General features: G+C 61.0%; 1 protein-coding gene across 3 annotated transcripts in view; it reads left to right on the top strand.

The window, feature by feature from the left end:
- ABCA2 (ATP binding cassette subfamily A member 2) overlaps positions 1-14,594 on the top strand; it is a 33,986-nt gene that overhangs the window by 14,064 nt on the left and 5,328 nt on the right. For 2 of the 3 annotated variants that reach the window (XM_080402148.1, XM_080402150.1), the window contains 29 exons: positions 133-229; positions 638-811; positions 901-1,003; positions 1,616-1,730; positions 2,089-2,279; positions 2,512-2,662; positions 2,962-3,166; positions 3,735-3,899; positions 4,197-4,377; positions 4,670-4,882; positions 5,194-5,390; positions 5,477-5,659; positions 6,112-6,296; positions 6,399-6,519; positions 6,771-7,061; positions 8,138-8,356; positions 8,534-8,636; positions 9,015-9,343; positions 9,890-10,103; positions 10,283-10,388; positions 10,747-10,858; positions 11,269-11,329; positions 11,591-11,765; positions 11,850-11,965; positions 12,235-12,382; positions 12,620-12,743; positions 13,547-13,679; positions 13,872-13,989; positions 14,123-14,301. In XM_080402148.1, the coding sequence (XP_080258274.1) occupies positions 133-229; positions 638-811; positions 901-1,003; positions 1,616-1,730; positions 2,089-2,279; positions 2,512-2,662; positions 2,962-3,166; positions 3,735-3,899; positions 4,197-4,377; positions 4,670-4,882; positions 5,194-5,390; positions 5,477-5,659; positions 6,112-6,296; positions 6,399-6,519; positions 6,771-7,061; positions 8,138-8,356; positions 8,534-8,636; positions 9,015-9,343; positions 9,890-10,103; positions 10,283-10,388; positions 10,747-10,858; positions 11,269-11,329; positions 11,591-11,765; positions 11,850-11,965; positions 12,235-12,382; positions 12,620-12,743; positions 13,547-13,679; positions 13,872-13,989; positions 14,123-14,301 (4,709 nt within the window). The remainder of the gene's footprint in view (positions 1-132; positions 230-637; positions 812-900; positions 1,004-1,615; positions 1,731-2,088; positions 2,280-2,511; positions 2,663-2,961; positions 3,167-3,734; positions 3,900-4,196; positions 4,378-4,669; positions 4,883-5,193; positions 5,391-5,476; positions 5,660-6,111; positions 6,297-6,398; positions 6,520-6,770; positions 7,062-8,137; positions 8,357-8,533; positions 8,637-9,014; positions 9,344-9,889; positions 10,104-10,282; positions 10,389-10,746; positions 10,859-11,268; positions 11,330-11,590; positions 11,766-11,849; positions 11,966-12,234; positions 12,383-12,619; positions 12,744-13,546; positions 13,680-13,871; positions 13,990-14,122; positions 14,302-14,594) is intronic. The other variant, XM_080402149.1, reaches the window with a different exon arrangement.

The following is a 14,594-nucleotide window of genomic DNA, read 5'->3' as shown; positions in this document are numbered from 1 at the left end:
ATGGTGTTGGTGCACCATCGGGTTCAGGGGCTCGCAGGGTGGGTGTGGGTGGCACATGCTGCATCGTGTGTAGGGTCTGTGTACTAGATCTGTTGGGGCAGCGGGGTCTCACCAGCCTTCCCCTCCCACTAGGTCAGCGTGGACATCTTCAAAGGTTTCCCAGATGAGGAGAGCATCGTCAACTACACGCTGAACCAAGCCTACCAGGACAACGTCACAGTCTTTGCCAGTATGTTCCTGCGAACCAGCCCCTTTGCAGGGGTGTCCCTGAAGCCATGTCTTTCTCCAGCTGTGCTCTGGGCTCCAGCTGTGGAGCCGCTGCCTTTGGGGTGTGGCTCCCTTGGTTCATGTGTTGGGTGGATGAGTTGACCAAGCACCTTGCAGTACCCATCCTCTGCCCCTGGCCGAGCCCTGCCGGGCGCAGCCCTCTGCCACTGCCCTGGCTCTCCCACCACTGCTGCCTGCTGTCTACGTGCCCTTGCGTCCCATGCCAGGGCCATGCCCACGCTCCTCATCCATGGCAGCCCTCATGGCGCCTTGGCTGGGACACGCTGAACGCTGCCCGTTGTTGCGGGCCAGCTGGTGTGACCATCTCCCGTGGTACCAGCGGGTTCCCTGCCTCTCCCGCTGCCTGCAGGCGTCATCTTCCAGACCAACAGGGACGGCTCGCTGCCCCCCCATGTCATGTACAAGATCCGACAGAACTCCAGCTTCACGGAGAAGACCAACGAGATCCGGCGGGCATACTGGCGGCCCGGCCCCAACACTGGTGGCCGCTTCTACTTCCTCTATGGCTTCGTCTGGATCCAGGGTGAGTGCCAGCTCCTTGCCATAGCTGTCCAATTCCCTGGCCCCTGCCCGCACTGCCCACTCAACTTGTCTTCTCCTCCTCCTCCCCAGACATGATGGAGCGTGCCCTCATCAACACATTTGTTGGCCATGACGTGGTGGAGCCCGGCAACTATGTGCAGATGTTCCCGTACCCATGTTATACCCGGGACGAGTGAGTAACACCTGTGTGGGCAGGGTAGGCAGGGGCAGGACCTTCTCTTTGCAGACTGGGACAATTCAGCTGGGAAAAGGGGACAAGTTTGGGGGCCTGAGAGAAACTGGTGACAGCGGTAGTGATGAGCAACCAATTAAGCCCCGTTCCTTGGACCACCAGGCTAGGCAAGCACGGGTAGGATTTTGTGCCCAGTTCACAGCTGAAGTGAGGAACTCATGTCTGTGGGGTGTCTTGGAGGACAAAAGACTTGGGAAGAACAAGAGGAGTGTAGTAAATGGATGGCACGTTGGTCTGTTGGTGGTTATTGAACACAGTGGTTTGGAGGAAGTCCCAGAGCCTCCAGCCCTCCAGGACAGGAGGGTGGGTAGGACGCCATCCACAGCAGGGTAGGCAGGGTACCAGGCCAAGCCTGTAGCTGCTGCCTTCCAGGACGCTACCTATGGGCTCATTGGAGAAGGTCTTTCAGGGTACTAAGATGCTGCTGGACTGGAGGGCTGGTTGTCCCTGGCCAGTGGGAGAGCCCCTCTGCTGCCCTGTGCCCCAGGGTCTCTCCAGGTCCTGTGGTGGTGCCACCATCCAGCTCTCCTCTCTCTTCCTCTACCCCACCAGCTTCCTCTTCGTCATTGAGCACATGATGCCCCTGTGCATGGTGATCTCCTGGGTCTATTCGGTGGCCATGATGATTCAGCACATTGTGACAGAGAAGGAGCATCGCCTGAAAGAGGTGGGGATGATGGGAGAGATCCCTGGGGTGGAACTGGCATCTGTGGGCTCGAAGTTCTGCGTTGCATCCCTGGTCACCTTCTCCACGTTTCTGGGGCGTGTGAGCTGGGGTGGGTGCACATCCCACATCCCTGGGCTGATCTGGTCCTTCAGAGTGTCTTGGGCACAAGCCTTGCCCAAGCACCAGAGGCAACTGAGCCTGTTGGCACCCTGGCACAGGGTGCTGTGGCCTGCCTGCTCCTGGTAGCCCCTGGGGGACCCCTTGGTGTGCTGCCCACTGCTCCCTCAGCCCCAGCGAGTGAGGCAGCAGGGATGTGCAGGGTAGGGGACAGCCCTGCTGAAAAGTTTTGGCTTCACAGGTGATGAAGATGATGGGCTTGAACAACGCAGTGCATTGGGTGGCTTGGTTCATCACCGGCTTCGTCCAGCTATCCATCTCTGTCACAGCACTCACCGCCATCCTGAAGTATGGCAAGGTCCTGATGCACAGCGATGTCCTCATCATCTGGCTCTTTCTTGCCATCTATGCAGTAGCCACCATCATGTTCTGGTGAGCTGCCTGGTCTGCTCTGTGTGGTGAGGGGGCATGGCCAGCACCGGGGTCCTTGTGCCGTGGGGCAAGGGTGCTGGGAGCTGTGTGGGCAAGGGGTGGTGGAGGGGCACAGGCTCCTCCAGCCAGCTGATTTGAGGATCCAGTTTATCACCTCAATGCCATCAAAATAGGATGGTGGGGGGAAAGCCCTGTTGGGGTAGTATCAGAGGTGACGCTGTCCTCCCTGCAGCTTCCTGGTGTCGGTGCTCTACTCCAAGGCCAAGCTGGCCTCTGCCTGCGGTGGCATCATCTATTTCCTCAGCTACGTGCCTTACATGTACGTGGCCATCCGGGAGGAGGTGGCACATGACAAGATCACAGCCTTTGAGAAGTGCATCGCGGTGAGTTGGCTGCAGCTGCTGGGGAGGTGCTTGGCCCCAGGTTTGCCTCGGGCACCCCATGTCCAGTACACGGGCCACCATGCTGTCACCAAGCCCTGAGCAAACCTCTCCCTGTATGAACCAGCTCCCCATGGGGCTTTGGAGGCATCTCCGGAGGGTTTGGTGCCTTCCGGGGCAGGGAACATCTCCATGGGGCTGGGTGGGGCAGCACTGGGTAGGAATTCACCCTAACCTGTTCCTCTGGAGCTGGCCAGTGGTTCCTGGTGACATCCCATTCCGTTCCCTCCACCTCTCCGCAGTCCCTCATGTCCACCACAGCCTTTGGGCTGGGCTCCAAGTACTTTGCTCTGTATGAGGTGGCCGGTGTGGGCATCCAGTGGCACACCTTCAGCCAGTCGCCCGTGGAAGGAGATGACTTCAACCTCCTGCTGTCTATGATGATGCTGATTGTGGATGCCGTAGTGTATGGGGTGCTTACGTGGTACATCGAGGCCGTGCACCCGGGTATGTGTGGCATGAGGGCACCTCTGGTCTTACGGGAGCCTCCTCCCTGGGGATGCTGCTGGTTCCTGGCGGTGCTCAGCCCTGACGTGGTGGGGTTTGGTACAATGTGCCTTCAGGGTCCCCCGTGTGTGTCCTGTTAGGGTCACGTTCCCGCATGCCCTGACCCACTGGTGACACCAGCAGATTACTTGGAGATCTTCAGTTGCATGTCTCAGTTTGCCGGCCAGCTGTAGCAAATCCAAGTGTCCACGGCTGGAGCACTCTTCCCCCTCGCTGGCCGCCTGGGCAGGAGGCTCTCCTGCTTCCTTTGCTTTCCTAGTAAAACCAAAGCCTGAGCCAGACCCAGCCCAAAGGACTTTGGTTCCTTGCACAGCCCAGCAGCGTTGCCCTGAGCCCACCTCGCCAGGACGCCTGCAGCACCCCCACCCCCGCAGCGATGCCCCTGAGCTGGGGGAACCTCCAAGCCCATGCCCGTACCCGTGCCAAGCTCTGCCCTGGCCCTCAGGTGGCTTCCCTGTGGGGTACGGGTGCGGGATTGACCCTGACTCCATAGGGGATGTGATTGCAGGCATGTTCGGCTTGCCACGGCCCTGGTACTTCCCCTTCCAGAAGTCCTACTGGCTGGGCAACGGGCGAGTGGAGACCTGGGAGTGGACCTGGCCCTGGTCCCGCACCACCCGCCTCAGCATCATGGAGGAGGATCAGGCCTGTGCCATGGAGAGCCGAAGGCTGGGTGAGGGCAGACGGGCAGCAGTGGGTGGCACTGGGATGGCCCTGGCTCTGCCGCGGGGTCTTGTGACCATGGACCTCCATGTGTCCTCTGTTCCCTTGTCAGGGCAGGATACTGGGCTGGGCACTGCTGCCTGTCCGGGAGCTGCTGCCCGCGGGGTGGGACAGGGGAAGCTGGTGAGAAGCAGAGGGGAAGGGACCACGAGCCAGCACAACCACAGTGGGATGGAGGTGGGGAGGTTCACCCGCTGGAGAGCCCCCCTCCACCTCCCAGCTCCTCACCATCCCGCTCTTGTGGCAGAGGAGACACGGGGCATCGAGGAGGAGCCGACCCACCTCCCCTTGGTTGTCTGCATTGACAAGCTCACCAAGGTCTACAAGACGGACAAGAAGCTGGCGCTGAACAAGCTGAGCCTCAACCTCTACGAGAACCAGGTGGTGTCCTTCCTGGGGCACAATGGCGCAGGCAAAACCACCACCATGTGAGTGCCTCTCAGGGTGGACGTGGGCTGTGTCCTCCTGGCCAGCTGTAGTGAGTGGGGAAGGGGCTGCAAGATGTCCTTGCAGGGCCCTGTGGCAGCTGGTGCCGTGTCCAGAAGACAGCAGTGTGGCTGTGGGGTTGGCACAAAGGGGGACAGGCAGCGGGCACATGGACCTGTACTGGCATTGCTCTGCCTGGGGCTCAGCAGGCGCTCCTGGAGGTGGTGTTTGGGATTGGGACCAGATGGAGGAATGTGAGGTCCCTCACATGGTTGCCTTTCTCCATCCATCTAGGTCCATCCTCACTGGCTTGTTCCCTCCGACCTCGGGCTCGGCTACCATCTATGGCCACGATATCCGGACAGAGATGGATGAGATCCGGAAGAACCTCGGCATGTGTCCCCAGCACAACGTGCTCTTTGACAGACTGACGGTGGAGGAGCACCTCTGGTTCTACTCACAGCTCAAGAGCATGGCGGAGGAGGAGATCCGCAAGGAGATGGACAAGTAGGCACCCTCCAACTCCTTTTGCCCTGTCTGTGCCTTTTGCCTGAGTGGGTCCCCTTCCTGCTGGCTGAGCCTTGGTGGGTGACCTGGTAGCAAAGATGTCCCCTGGAGCAGCTTCACCAAACATTTCCCAAAACTTGAGGTACCAGGCTGTGGAAGCCAGCAGAAGATGCTTCTGTAGCCTGGCTGCAACTGGGCTGTCCCAGCAGCCGAGGGCTGTAGGTACCATGCAGGGAAGAGGTGTCACAGTATGTGACAGTAGGTGCCAGTATGGCCCCCTGGCATCCCTGGTGTTTCTCTCCTGTCCCCAGGATGATCGAGGACCTGGAGCTCTCCAACAAACGCCACTCCTTGGTGCAGACGCTCTCGGGAGGCATGAAGAGGAAGCTGTCGGTGGCCATCGCCTTTGTGGGTGGGTCACGGGCTGTGATCTTGGATGAGCCCACAGCCGGTGTGGACCCGTACGCTCGCAGGGCCATCTGGGACCTCATCCTCAAGTACAAGACAGGTAAGCAGAGGTGGGCAGAGCCCAGCATTGCTCCTCTGGCTGCTGGTGGCCCTGGCCTCTCCACTGAAGCTCTGTGCCACCGTCAGGGAGGACCATCCTGCTCTCCACGCACCACATGGATGAGGCTGACCTGCTGGGTGACCGCATCGCCATCATCTCCCATGGCAAGCTCAAGTGCTGTGGCTCCCCCCTTTTCCTCAAGAGCACCTACGGTGATGGCTACAAGCTGACAGTGGTGAAGAAGCAGTCTGACGTCAGGAATGGCACAGGTCTGGAGGGCGGTGGGACCCTGCGTTTAGAGGAGTAGGTGGGAACAGCCCTTCTTCAGCCCAGGAAAGGAACAAGAGGTCAACACCCCAGTGCTCCCACTCTCAAGTTTCCTTAGCCACATGGAGGACAGAGAGGGACGGGACAGAGGTGTAGGAGGTGGCATGGCTCAGCCTTGACCTCTCCCATGAGAGTCCCAGGTTAGACCCTGCGTGGTGGCATTTGCCTCCAGGTGCTGGTTCTGTCCAGCCCGTGGGCTGCCCACCGAGTTGTCCAGTGCGGGCTGTGGCACAGAGCACTGTCCCCAGGCAGGGCAGGGTGGCCAGGAAGCCACCAGCACCCCATGATGGAGGCTGGAGGAGCCCCTGCAGCGTTGTGATGTAGTGTGGACGTGGTGGGTCCTGGTGGGAGGCCAGGGGCGAAGCAGCTGACCAGTGCTCCCCCTCTGCCACAGAGCCCGGCCAGCCACACAGCCCCCCAGCCCACTCCTCCGTCAGCCCCTGCTCTGAGCCTCGCGTCTCCCAGTTCATCAAGAAATACGTGGCCTCCTGCCTCCTCATCTCGGACACCAACACTGAGCTCTCCTACATTCTACCCAGCGAGGCCGTCAAGAAAGGCTGCTTTGAGAGGCTCTTCCAGGTACCCGTGGGGGCTGGTGGGGTGGGCAGGCAGGCGGTTGTGGGGGGATGTCACACTGTGGGGCACCTCCTGCCCTTCTCATGTGGCACTCTGCCTCGGCAGCACTTGGAGCAGAGCTTGGAGGAGCTGGACCTCACCAGTTTTGGGCTGATGGACACCACGCTGGAGGAGGTCTTCCTGAAGGTGTCTGAGGAGGACCAGTCTCTGGAGAACAGCGATGTGGGTACGAGCGTTGGGAGGGCATGTGGTGCTGTTGGGGGCTGGCAGGGAGCTGTGTGCCTTTTTGGGGGCTCCTCTCCCCTTTCTGTGTGGCTGCAGGAGTCCCAAGGGGAGAGAGGTCTTGAGCAGAGCCCACCCCAGCCAAGGGCAGCCAGTCTGCTCCACTCTGGGTTTGCAGAGCAGATCTGTCCCCGCTCCGTGCCATGCTGCAGTGGAAGGTGGCATAGCCGGTGGCAACCCCGCTTCTCCTTTCAGACATGAAGGAGTCCAAGAAGGACACCCTGCAGCCACCTGCCCCTGAGCTGGACCTGAAGCCTGAGGTCAACGGGGAGGCCCCGGCCGAAGCGGCTGTGCCAGAGAAGCCCGAGGTGGAGCTCAGCAACTTGGTGACCTGCTCCAAGCTGGCGCAGTCGCAGGCATCCCTGCGCTCAGCCTCCTCGGTGGGCTCCGTGCGGGGCGACGAAGGTGGGGCTTATTCCGAATTCTTTGGGGATTATGCGCCCCTGTTCGATAACCGGCAGGACCCCGATAACATCAGTCTGCAAGGTTCGTGCCGCCGGTGCCCGGCCAGCAGCGGCAGGGGCCGGGGGAGGCGCTTGGCTGGGACACGGAGGGTGGCCGGGGCAGGGGCAGTGCCAGTGCCTGTCCCTGCACCTGGGCAGGGCACGTGGGGGTGTGTGGGATGGGGGGCTGTGCTCCTGGGGCCAGACCCCGTGGGGGGTCTGATGATGTATCCACTGATGCTGCACCCAGAGAACCGCAGCTTGCGTGGGAGGGCTGGGAATGGGTGCTTCCACCAGTTTGTGCACCCCAAACTGGCAGGGTCTGTGTGGGAGGGTCCCATGCTGAGACGCGGAGCCAGAGGCGCAGCCGGCATTAGCTCTGCCGTTTGCCTCCCTCGGATCCCACGAGTGCCACCTTGCAGACTCGCCCCACTAACGTGCTCCCTCCCCACGCTGGCACCCGGTCGGGTTGTCTCCTCTTGGCCCTTGGGCACAGAGTTGTCTTCCAGCTGGTGGCTTTGCCCTCCATACCCTGACCCAGGCCTGGGGCTCTCCCGACCCAGATACTGGGATTGCTGGAGGACGGAGGGTGCAGGCAGGCGCCCTGAGGCTGCTTTTTTATTCACAGATTTTTTTTCTGGGTTATCTCGGCAGCTCTTACCGTGATTAATTCAGGGATGCGCCACCCACTGCCTCCCTGGGCAGGGCTGCTCTGAGTGCTGTGGGTTGGGTTGGGGGAGGCAGAGCTCCCTGAGCCCCCAGCTTGGTGCCTGCTGCCTTGCCGGGTCCCCCCACCACCAACCCATCCCTGCCTGCGCTGACCCCTCACCTGCTGGGAGAATCGATGGGGAAAATGGAGGGGTTCTGCCAAAAAGCACCAGTTTAGGTTGTTTCTTTAGAACTATTGTCTAAATTTCATGTTTTGGGCCAAGAGGAACCCACCAGCCAGCTGCCCTGTTTCACACCACGGTGTGCTGCGGCTCGCTGGCCGTCGGGGTTGGGTGCTGTCCTGTCCTTTGGGGCTGCTGCGCCCAGCTTGGTGCCCAGCTCGGCTCCCTGGGGGCCAAGGCGGGTGCAGGAGCAGCCGTGCTGGGGGCTGATGTCCTTTTCCCCTCCCAGAGCAAGAGGCAGAGGTGGAGGCAGAAGACCAGGACCTGGCTGGGCAGGGGAGCTTCAAGCTGGAGGGCTCGTGGCTGAAGCTGCGGCAGTTCCACGGGCTGATCGTCAAACGCTTCCACTGCGCCAAGCGCAACACCAAGGCCCTCTTCTCCCAGATCCTCCTGCCCGCCTTCTTCGTCTGTGTGGCCATGACGGTGGCACTCTCTGTGCCCGAAATAGGTGTGTGTGAACCACCCGCCTGCTGGGGCTACTGGTGACCCTTTCTGCTTGCCCCGGTGTGGCCAGTGGGGACGCTGGCTGGGGGGAGGACAAGGACAAGGCTCACAGGTGCTCATCAGTCCGTCTCTACGCGGCGGTGCTGTGGGTGTGAGCAGGTTCCCGTCCTTCTCCCCACAGGTGACCTGCCACCACTCATCCTCTCACCATCGCAGTACCACAACTACACCCAGCCCAAGGGCAACTTCATTCCTTATGCCAATGAGGAGCGGCGTGAGTACCGGTGAGAGCTGCCGCTTGCTGGTGACCAGCATCCCGTGTCCCATCCCCATCCCTGTTCCTGTCTCCATCCCTGGGACTGCAGTGGGGGGGCAGCAGGGAGGGCAGTCCACAGCGGGGGTGGTGCCAGGGCTGGCTCAGGCTTGGAGCGGTCTGGCTGGCACCGCGTCACCTTGCAAAGCAGCCTCCATCCTCCCCAGAATGTCTCTGGTGGGGGTACCAGCCCTGACGCTGGCTGCAGTTGGCAGCTCAGCTCGTGTCTGTGCCTGTCCAGCCATAATAAGTGCCAAGGCTTCAGGGAGGTCCCAGCAGAAGATGGCCAAGGTGATGAGACTCACGTTTCCTGCCCCTTGCTCCTCCTCACCTACTTCTCTCCCCACAGCCTCAGGCTGTCTCCTGACGCCAGCCCCCAGCAGCTGGTGAACACCTTCCACCTGCCCTCTGGTGTGGGGGCTACCTGCGTGCTCAAGACTGCCTTCAACAACACGCTGGACCAGCCCATGCAGACCCTCAACCTCAACAGCAACGAGTCCAAGATGCTGGCAGCCAAGTACTTCGATGCCATGTGCATCGACTCCTTCACCCAGGGCCTACCGCTCTCCAACTTCGTGCCGCCGCCTCCATCCCCGGCTCCCTCTGACTACCCCATCTCCGTGGATGAGGAGCTGCTCCATGCCTGGAACTCCACAACCTTCTCCTCTGCCATCAAAGGTATCATTTGTGCTTGGTGCTTGAGTATGTCCGGGCCTGGGATTCATCTGTAGCAGGGAGATTGTCTCTCCATGGCAGAAGCAGCTCCAGGGACCCCTGGAAGTGCCCATCGGTTTGGCCACAGCAGAGCATCGCATCGCTGGGCTGAATTTCGGACTCAGAGCTGGTGCTGGTCTTCGAGCACTGCTCCCTGTTCAGCCCCAGCAGTGCTGATGGAGCTCTCTAGGATGGTGACGCCATCGAGAGCCCTGTGGCCAGCCTTGTCACCCTCACTGGGTCCCCAGCCATTCCCTTCTCCAGCCACACTTCATGCCCCCTCTCGGAATCGTTTCTGTCTGCCCAAAGTTTTTTTTGCAGTGTCCATCTCTTGGTCCCTCTAATCACCAGGACACACAAGCTCTCTTGCAGAGCAGACTCTGGCCGTAGGGCAGAGCTCTCCCTCCCTCCCCGGCCAGGCCCCCTTGGCTCAACCTCCTGCCCCCACGTTGTCCCAGGCAGCCGGAGCAGGCAGGAGCCTGGCTGTGAGCTGCCCTCTTTGCTCCTCAGAGACCGTGACCTCGGCTCCTGCCCTGCCCCGCATTGTCCATGAGCCCATCAAGTGCACGTGCTCCATGCAGGGCACCGGCTTCTCCTGCCCCAGCGGTGTGGGGGGCCACCCCCCGCAGATGAAGGTGGTGACGGGGGACATCCTGGCAGACATCACAGGGCGCAATGTCTCCGAGTATCTGCTCTACACCTCGGACCGCTTCCGGCTGCACAGGCAAGAGAGAAGCCGGGGGGGGGGGTCTGCCCTGTGCCGTGGAGCAGGGGTGGGGGACCAGGAACTTGGGGACACCTGCCCGGGGTGCTCACGGGAGCCAGGAGCATGCTGAAGCCTAGCCCTGCTCCCGACAGCAGAGGATGGTGGTCACAGCCTCTTGGCGGTGCCTTGTCCCACAGGTATGGGGCCCTCACCTTCGGCAACATCCAGAAATCCATCCCGGCGTCCTTCGGGGTCCGGGCTCCTGCCACGGTTCGCAAGATCGCTGTCCGGAGAACGGCCCAGGTGGGACCGCGCTGCGCCCCACGGCACGTGGGAGATGGGTGGGCAGCGGCATCCATGGCACGGGTGGAGAGAAGACGGGGCCAGCCAGTAGTGTCTGTGTGGCCGGGACCCCTTGCCCACCGCGCTGCAGCAGTGCTCTCCACTGAGGAATCTGGTGGGGGTCTTGCCCCGTGGGGCTTTTTGCAGCTCCCACCCCAGCGTTTCTGGACCAGCGTGGTCAGGGGTGTCCTGCTCTCCCTGCAGCTCTGAGCCCAGGAAGCCTGCCCTGTGGGTGTCGCACCCATTGCTCCCTTCCAGTACATCTGCCATGGGCCCAGCTCTTGCCACCTCCCACCACTCTTCTCTTCTCCTCCTCCAGGTCTTCTACAACAACAAGGGCTACCATAGCATGCCCACCTACCTCAACGCTCTCAACAACGCCATCCTGCGAGCCAACTTGCCCAAGAGCAAAGGCAACCCTGCTGCCTATGGTAAGAACCTGAAGGTGGTTAAGGACAGAAGCACATCAGGAACAGCTTTAGGGCATGGTCCAACCAGGATCTAAGGTGCAGTGTCCGCCTTTGGACCAAGTGGGGTAATGGGGGGGGTCACAGATCTGGGCTCGGCAAATCTCTTTGAGGTCTGGGCTGGGGCAGAACATCCCAAAGTGCTGCCTGAAGGCACCCGGGTTTGTGATGTGTTTGAGGATGCTTTCTGCCAGCTGGTGGGGGAGGGCTTGGCCTCGAGGTGCCTGGTTGCTTCAGACAGCTCAGCTCCTGCAGAGCTGCAGGGAGGAAGCTTGTCCTCCCACTCAGAGCCAGGACCGGGCAGGCTGGGGGCAAGATTGTCTGTCCTGAGCCAGCTTTCATGCTCCCGTGTTTCTTCTTGGGCTTTCCTGCAGGCATCACAGTCACCAACCACCCCATGAACAAGACAAGCGCCAGCCTGTCCTTGGATTACCTGTAGGTCCAGGGGGTGGGTTTGAGGGAGGGTGGCTGTCCCATGGAAGGGAGGGAGCTCCTCACTGCAGTTTGCAGGGGAACACTGAGGCTTCTGCCCTGCAGGCTGTGTGGTGGGGGACCGGGTGGGTGTGACGTGAGGGTCCCCGTGCCATGTGCGCCGCCCTGTGCGCGGCAGCTGTCCCATACCAGGATGGGTGGCCCTTACCAGTGCTGCAACTGAGGGTGATGGGGTCCCTGCTCTCCTCCTTGCTCCCCATGCAGCCTGCAAGGCACGGATGTGGTGATTGCCATCTTCATCATTGTGGCCATGTCCTTCGTGCCAGCCAGCTTTGTGGTGTTCCTGGTGGCCGAAAAGGCCACCAAGGCCAAACACCTGCAGTTTGTGAGCGGCTGTGACCCTGTCATCTACTGGTTGGCCAACTATGTGTGGGACATGGTAAGCAGGACGCATGGCCCCACTGGCCGAGCCCCCAGGCTCGAGTGGGTGGGTGGGCAGTCACAGAGTTTCTGTCTTCTCCAGCTGAACTACCTGGTGCCGGCCACGTGCTGCATCATCATCCTGTTCGTGTTCGACCTCCCGGCCTACACCTCTCCCACCAACTTCCCTGCCGTCCTCTCTCTCTTCCTGCTCTACGGGTATGTTGCTCAGAGGGCTGGTCGGGGTGCGCTGGTGGGTCCCTCCAGTGCCCCATCTCCACTGTGGCTATGCAGGTGGGATCTGCCCTCGGGACTACCCATCTGGCTGACGTTCTGCAGCTCCAGTGGCTGGTGGGCTGCTAGGGCTGGGGTGGGAGAGCCTGGAGAGGATGGGGCTGGGAGATGGGCGATCCCAAAGCTCAATGGCTGGTGCTGCCCAGCGCCTCTCCTGCCACGCTGATGTGCGCTCCTGTCGCTCACCTTGCCAGCTGGTCCATCACCCCCATCATGTACCCTGCCTCCTTCTGGTTCGAGGTGCCCAGCTCTGCCTACGTCTTCCTCATCGTCATCAACCTCTTCATCGGCATCACAGCCACTGTCGCCACGTTCCTGCTGCAGCTGTTTGAGCATGACAAGGTATGGGATTCACAGGTCTGCCTGGGGCCACCAGGAAGGGGGAAGCTGCCATTGGGCTGTGGGACAGCTTGGGCTGGGAGAGACCTCAGGAGATCTCTGCTCCAGACTCCTGCTCCCAGCAGGATCAGCTATGAGACCTGACCAGGCTATATCTTGGTGGGGATCTCAATCCTACCATGTGTTTACAGTCCTTAGGGATGTTTCTGATGGTTGTGTCCTCTCTGCGCGTCCCCACAGGATCTGAAGGTGGTGAACAGCTACCTGAAGAGCTGCTTCCTTGTATTCCCTAACTACAACCTGGGCCACGGCTTGATGGAGATGGCCTACAACGAATACATTAATGAATACTATGCCAAGATCGGTATGGCCTCATGTTCCCTCCCTTGCTCCAGGGCATGTGGAGCTGGGGGGGACCACGGTGCTGGTGAGACCCTGCTGGAAGGGATCCACCTGCCCTGTGGGGCTTCCCAAGGCCTGGAGCAACCTGGAGCAAAAAGCCAGGGGGTGTGAATGAGACTAGTGCTCAGGAAGAGCCGTGCCTGAGGGTCAGCCGTGGTGTGGTGCTGGTGCTGCAAAAAGTGGTTCCTTGGGCCATCCAGAGTAGCAGTCCCACAACGAGAGGAGGCTGTGAGCCCTGGCAGTGTCGCGTGTTTCTGCTGCTGTTGCACACTGCCTGTGGTGGGGCCGTACTGTGACATGAGGGGTGCGGGACTGCAAGGGCTCTTTCCTTCCAGATGTGGTCTCTTGCTTGCAGGGCTGCACTGCCCAGCCAAAACGAGCCTTTGGCTACTCGCAGCTTGAGCTCGCCCTTGAAAATCTCTTGTTCTCTGCTTCTCAAGTAGCTTCTGTATCTAACCTGGGTGCTGCTGGTGTCGTGGAGGGCAATTCTGGGGCAGGATGGATCTGACATCCATCCAATACCTCCTCTCAGTTGGGTTGATTTGTCCTACTGAGGTTCAACAGTTGCAAGATGATTTCAACAGCGCACGCGCTGTGAATGGGAAGCCTTGTTGTGACCAGCCCCGACTAGCGCAGGCGGCTGGGGCAGGGGAGGGGACACAGGAGTAGGACAGTGGCATTGTTACAGGCAGCCTCAAGAGGTACAACGAGGTTGTCCCCATGGGAAGGTGTCCCCAGCCGCTCTCTCCTCTTCCTCCCACTCAGGGCAGTTTGATAAAATGAAATCGCCCTTCGAATGGGATATCGTGACCAGGGGGCTTGTTGCCATGACAATCGAAGGTTTTGTCGGCTTCTTCATCACCATCATGTGCCAGTACAACTTCTTCCGGAAGCCCCAGTGAGTGCAGCTGGGGAGCTGGGGGCAGGCTGGGGGGGGCTGGCCACAGGGAATCACTTTGTTGTCGGGACCCCTTAGCCCAAGGCTGCCCCTCCCGTGGGTGCGAGCTGGGGACCTGCCCATCCTCAGCGGGGATGCGGGCAGGAGGCTCCCAGGCCTGCATCGCCACCCTGCCCTGTGTGCCCTCCCAAGGCGGCTGCCTGTCTCCACCAAGCCCATCGAGGACGACATTGACGTGGCCAATGAGCGGCACCGTGTCCTGCGCGGCGATGCTGACAACGACATGCTGAAGATCGAAAACCTCACCAAGGTGCGGCAGTGGTGATGGATGTGCCAGGGCTGCGTGGACACCCCTCGGAGCCATCCCACCCAAGGGCTGTGGGTCGGGGCTGAGGGTCCAGGTGCCTTGTGGTGGGCTAAGCCCCCACCCCCTGCCCCACCAGGTGTACAAGTCCCGCAAGATCGGGCGCATCCTGGCCGTGGACCGGCTGTGCGTGGGTGTGCGGCCTGGGGAGTGCTTCGGGCTGCTGGGTGTCAATGGCGCGGGCAAGACGACCACCTTCAAGATGCTGACGGGGGATGAGAGCACCACAGGCGGAGAGGCCTTCGTTAATGGGCACAGGTCAGGGGGCATGGGCTGGGTGGGGGGTGGGGGCTGCCTGCTGTCCTGGGGATGGGTTGGGGTCTGCTTGGGGGCCTCCCAGGACAAAGCAGCATGAGTGTGCCTGTGTGGCTCCATGGGAAGCTGCAGCCCTGTGTCATGCTGGGCTGGCCATCATCTGGGGGGTGGCAGCAAGTGACACCGGCTCTTGGCCAAGGCTGCCTGTTGTGGGTTACCTGGTAGAAGATGCTCCAGTATAAAGGCATGTGAAAGGGGGGTGAGCAATGGGGTGCTCCCAAAAAGCAATTTCTTCT

This window comes from Falco punctatus (genome assembly GCF_963210335.1).
Source record: "Falco punctatus genome assembly, chromosome: 9".
Classification (NCBI taxonomy): Eukaryota; Metazoa; Chordata; class Aves; order Falconiformes; family Falconidae; genus Falco; species Falco punctatus.
This window is presented reverse-complemented; position numbering and strand designations above follow the sequence as displayed.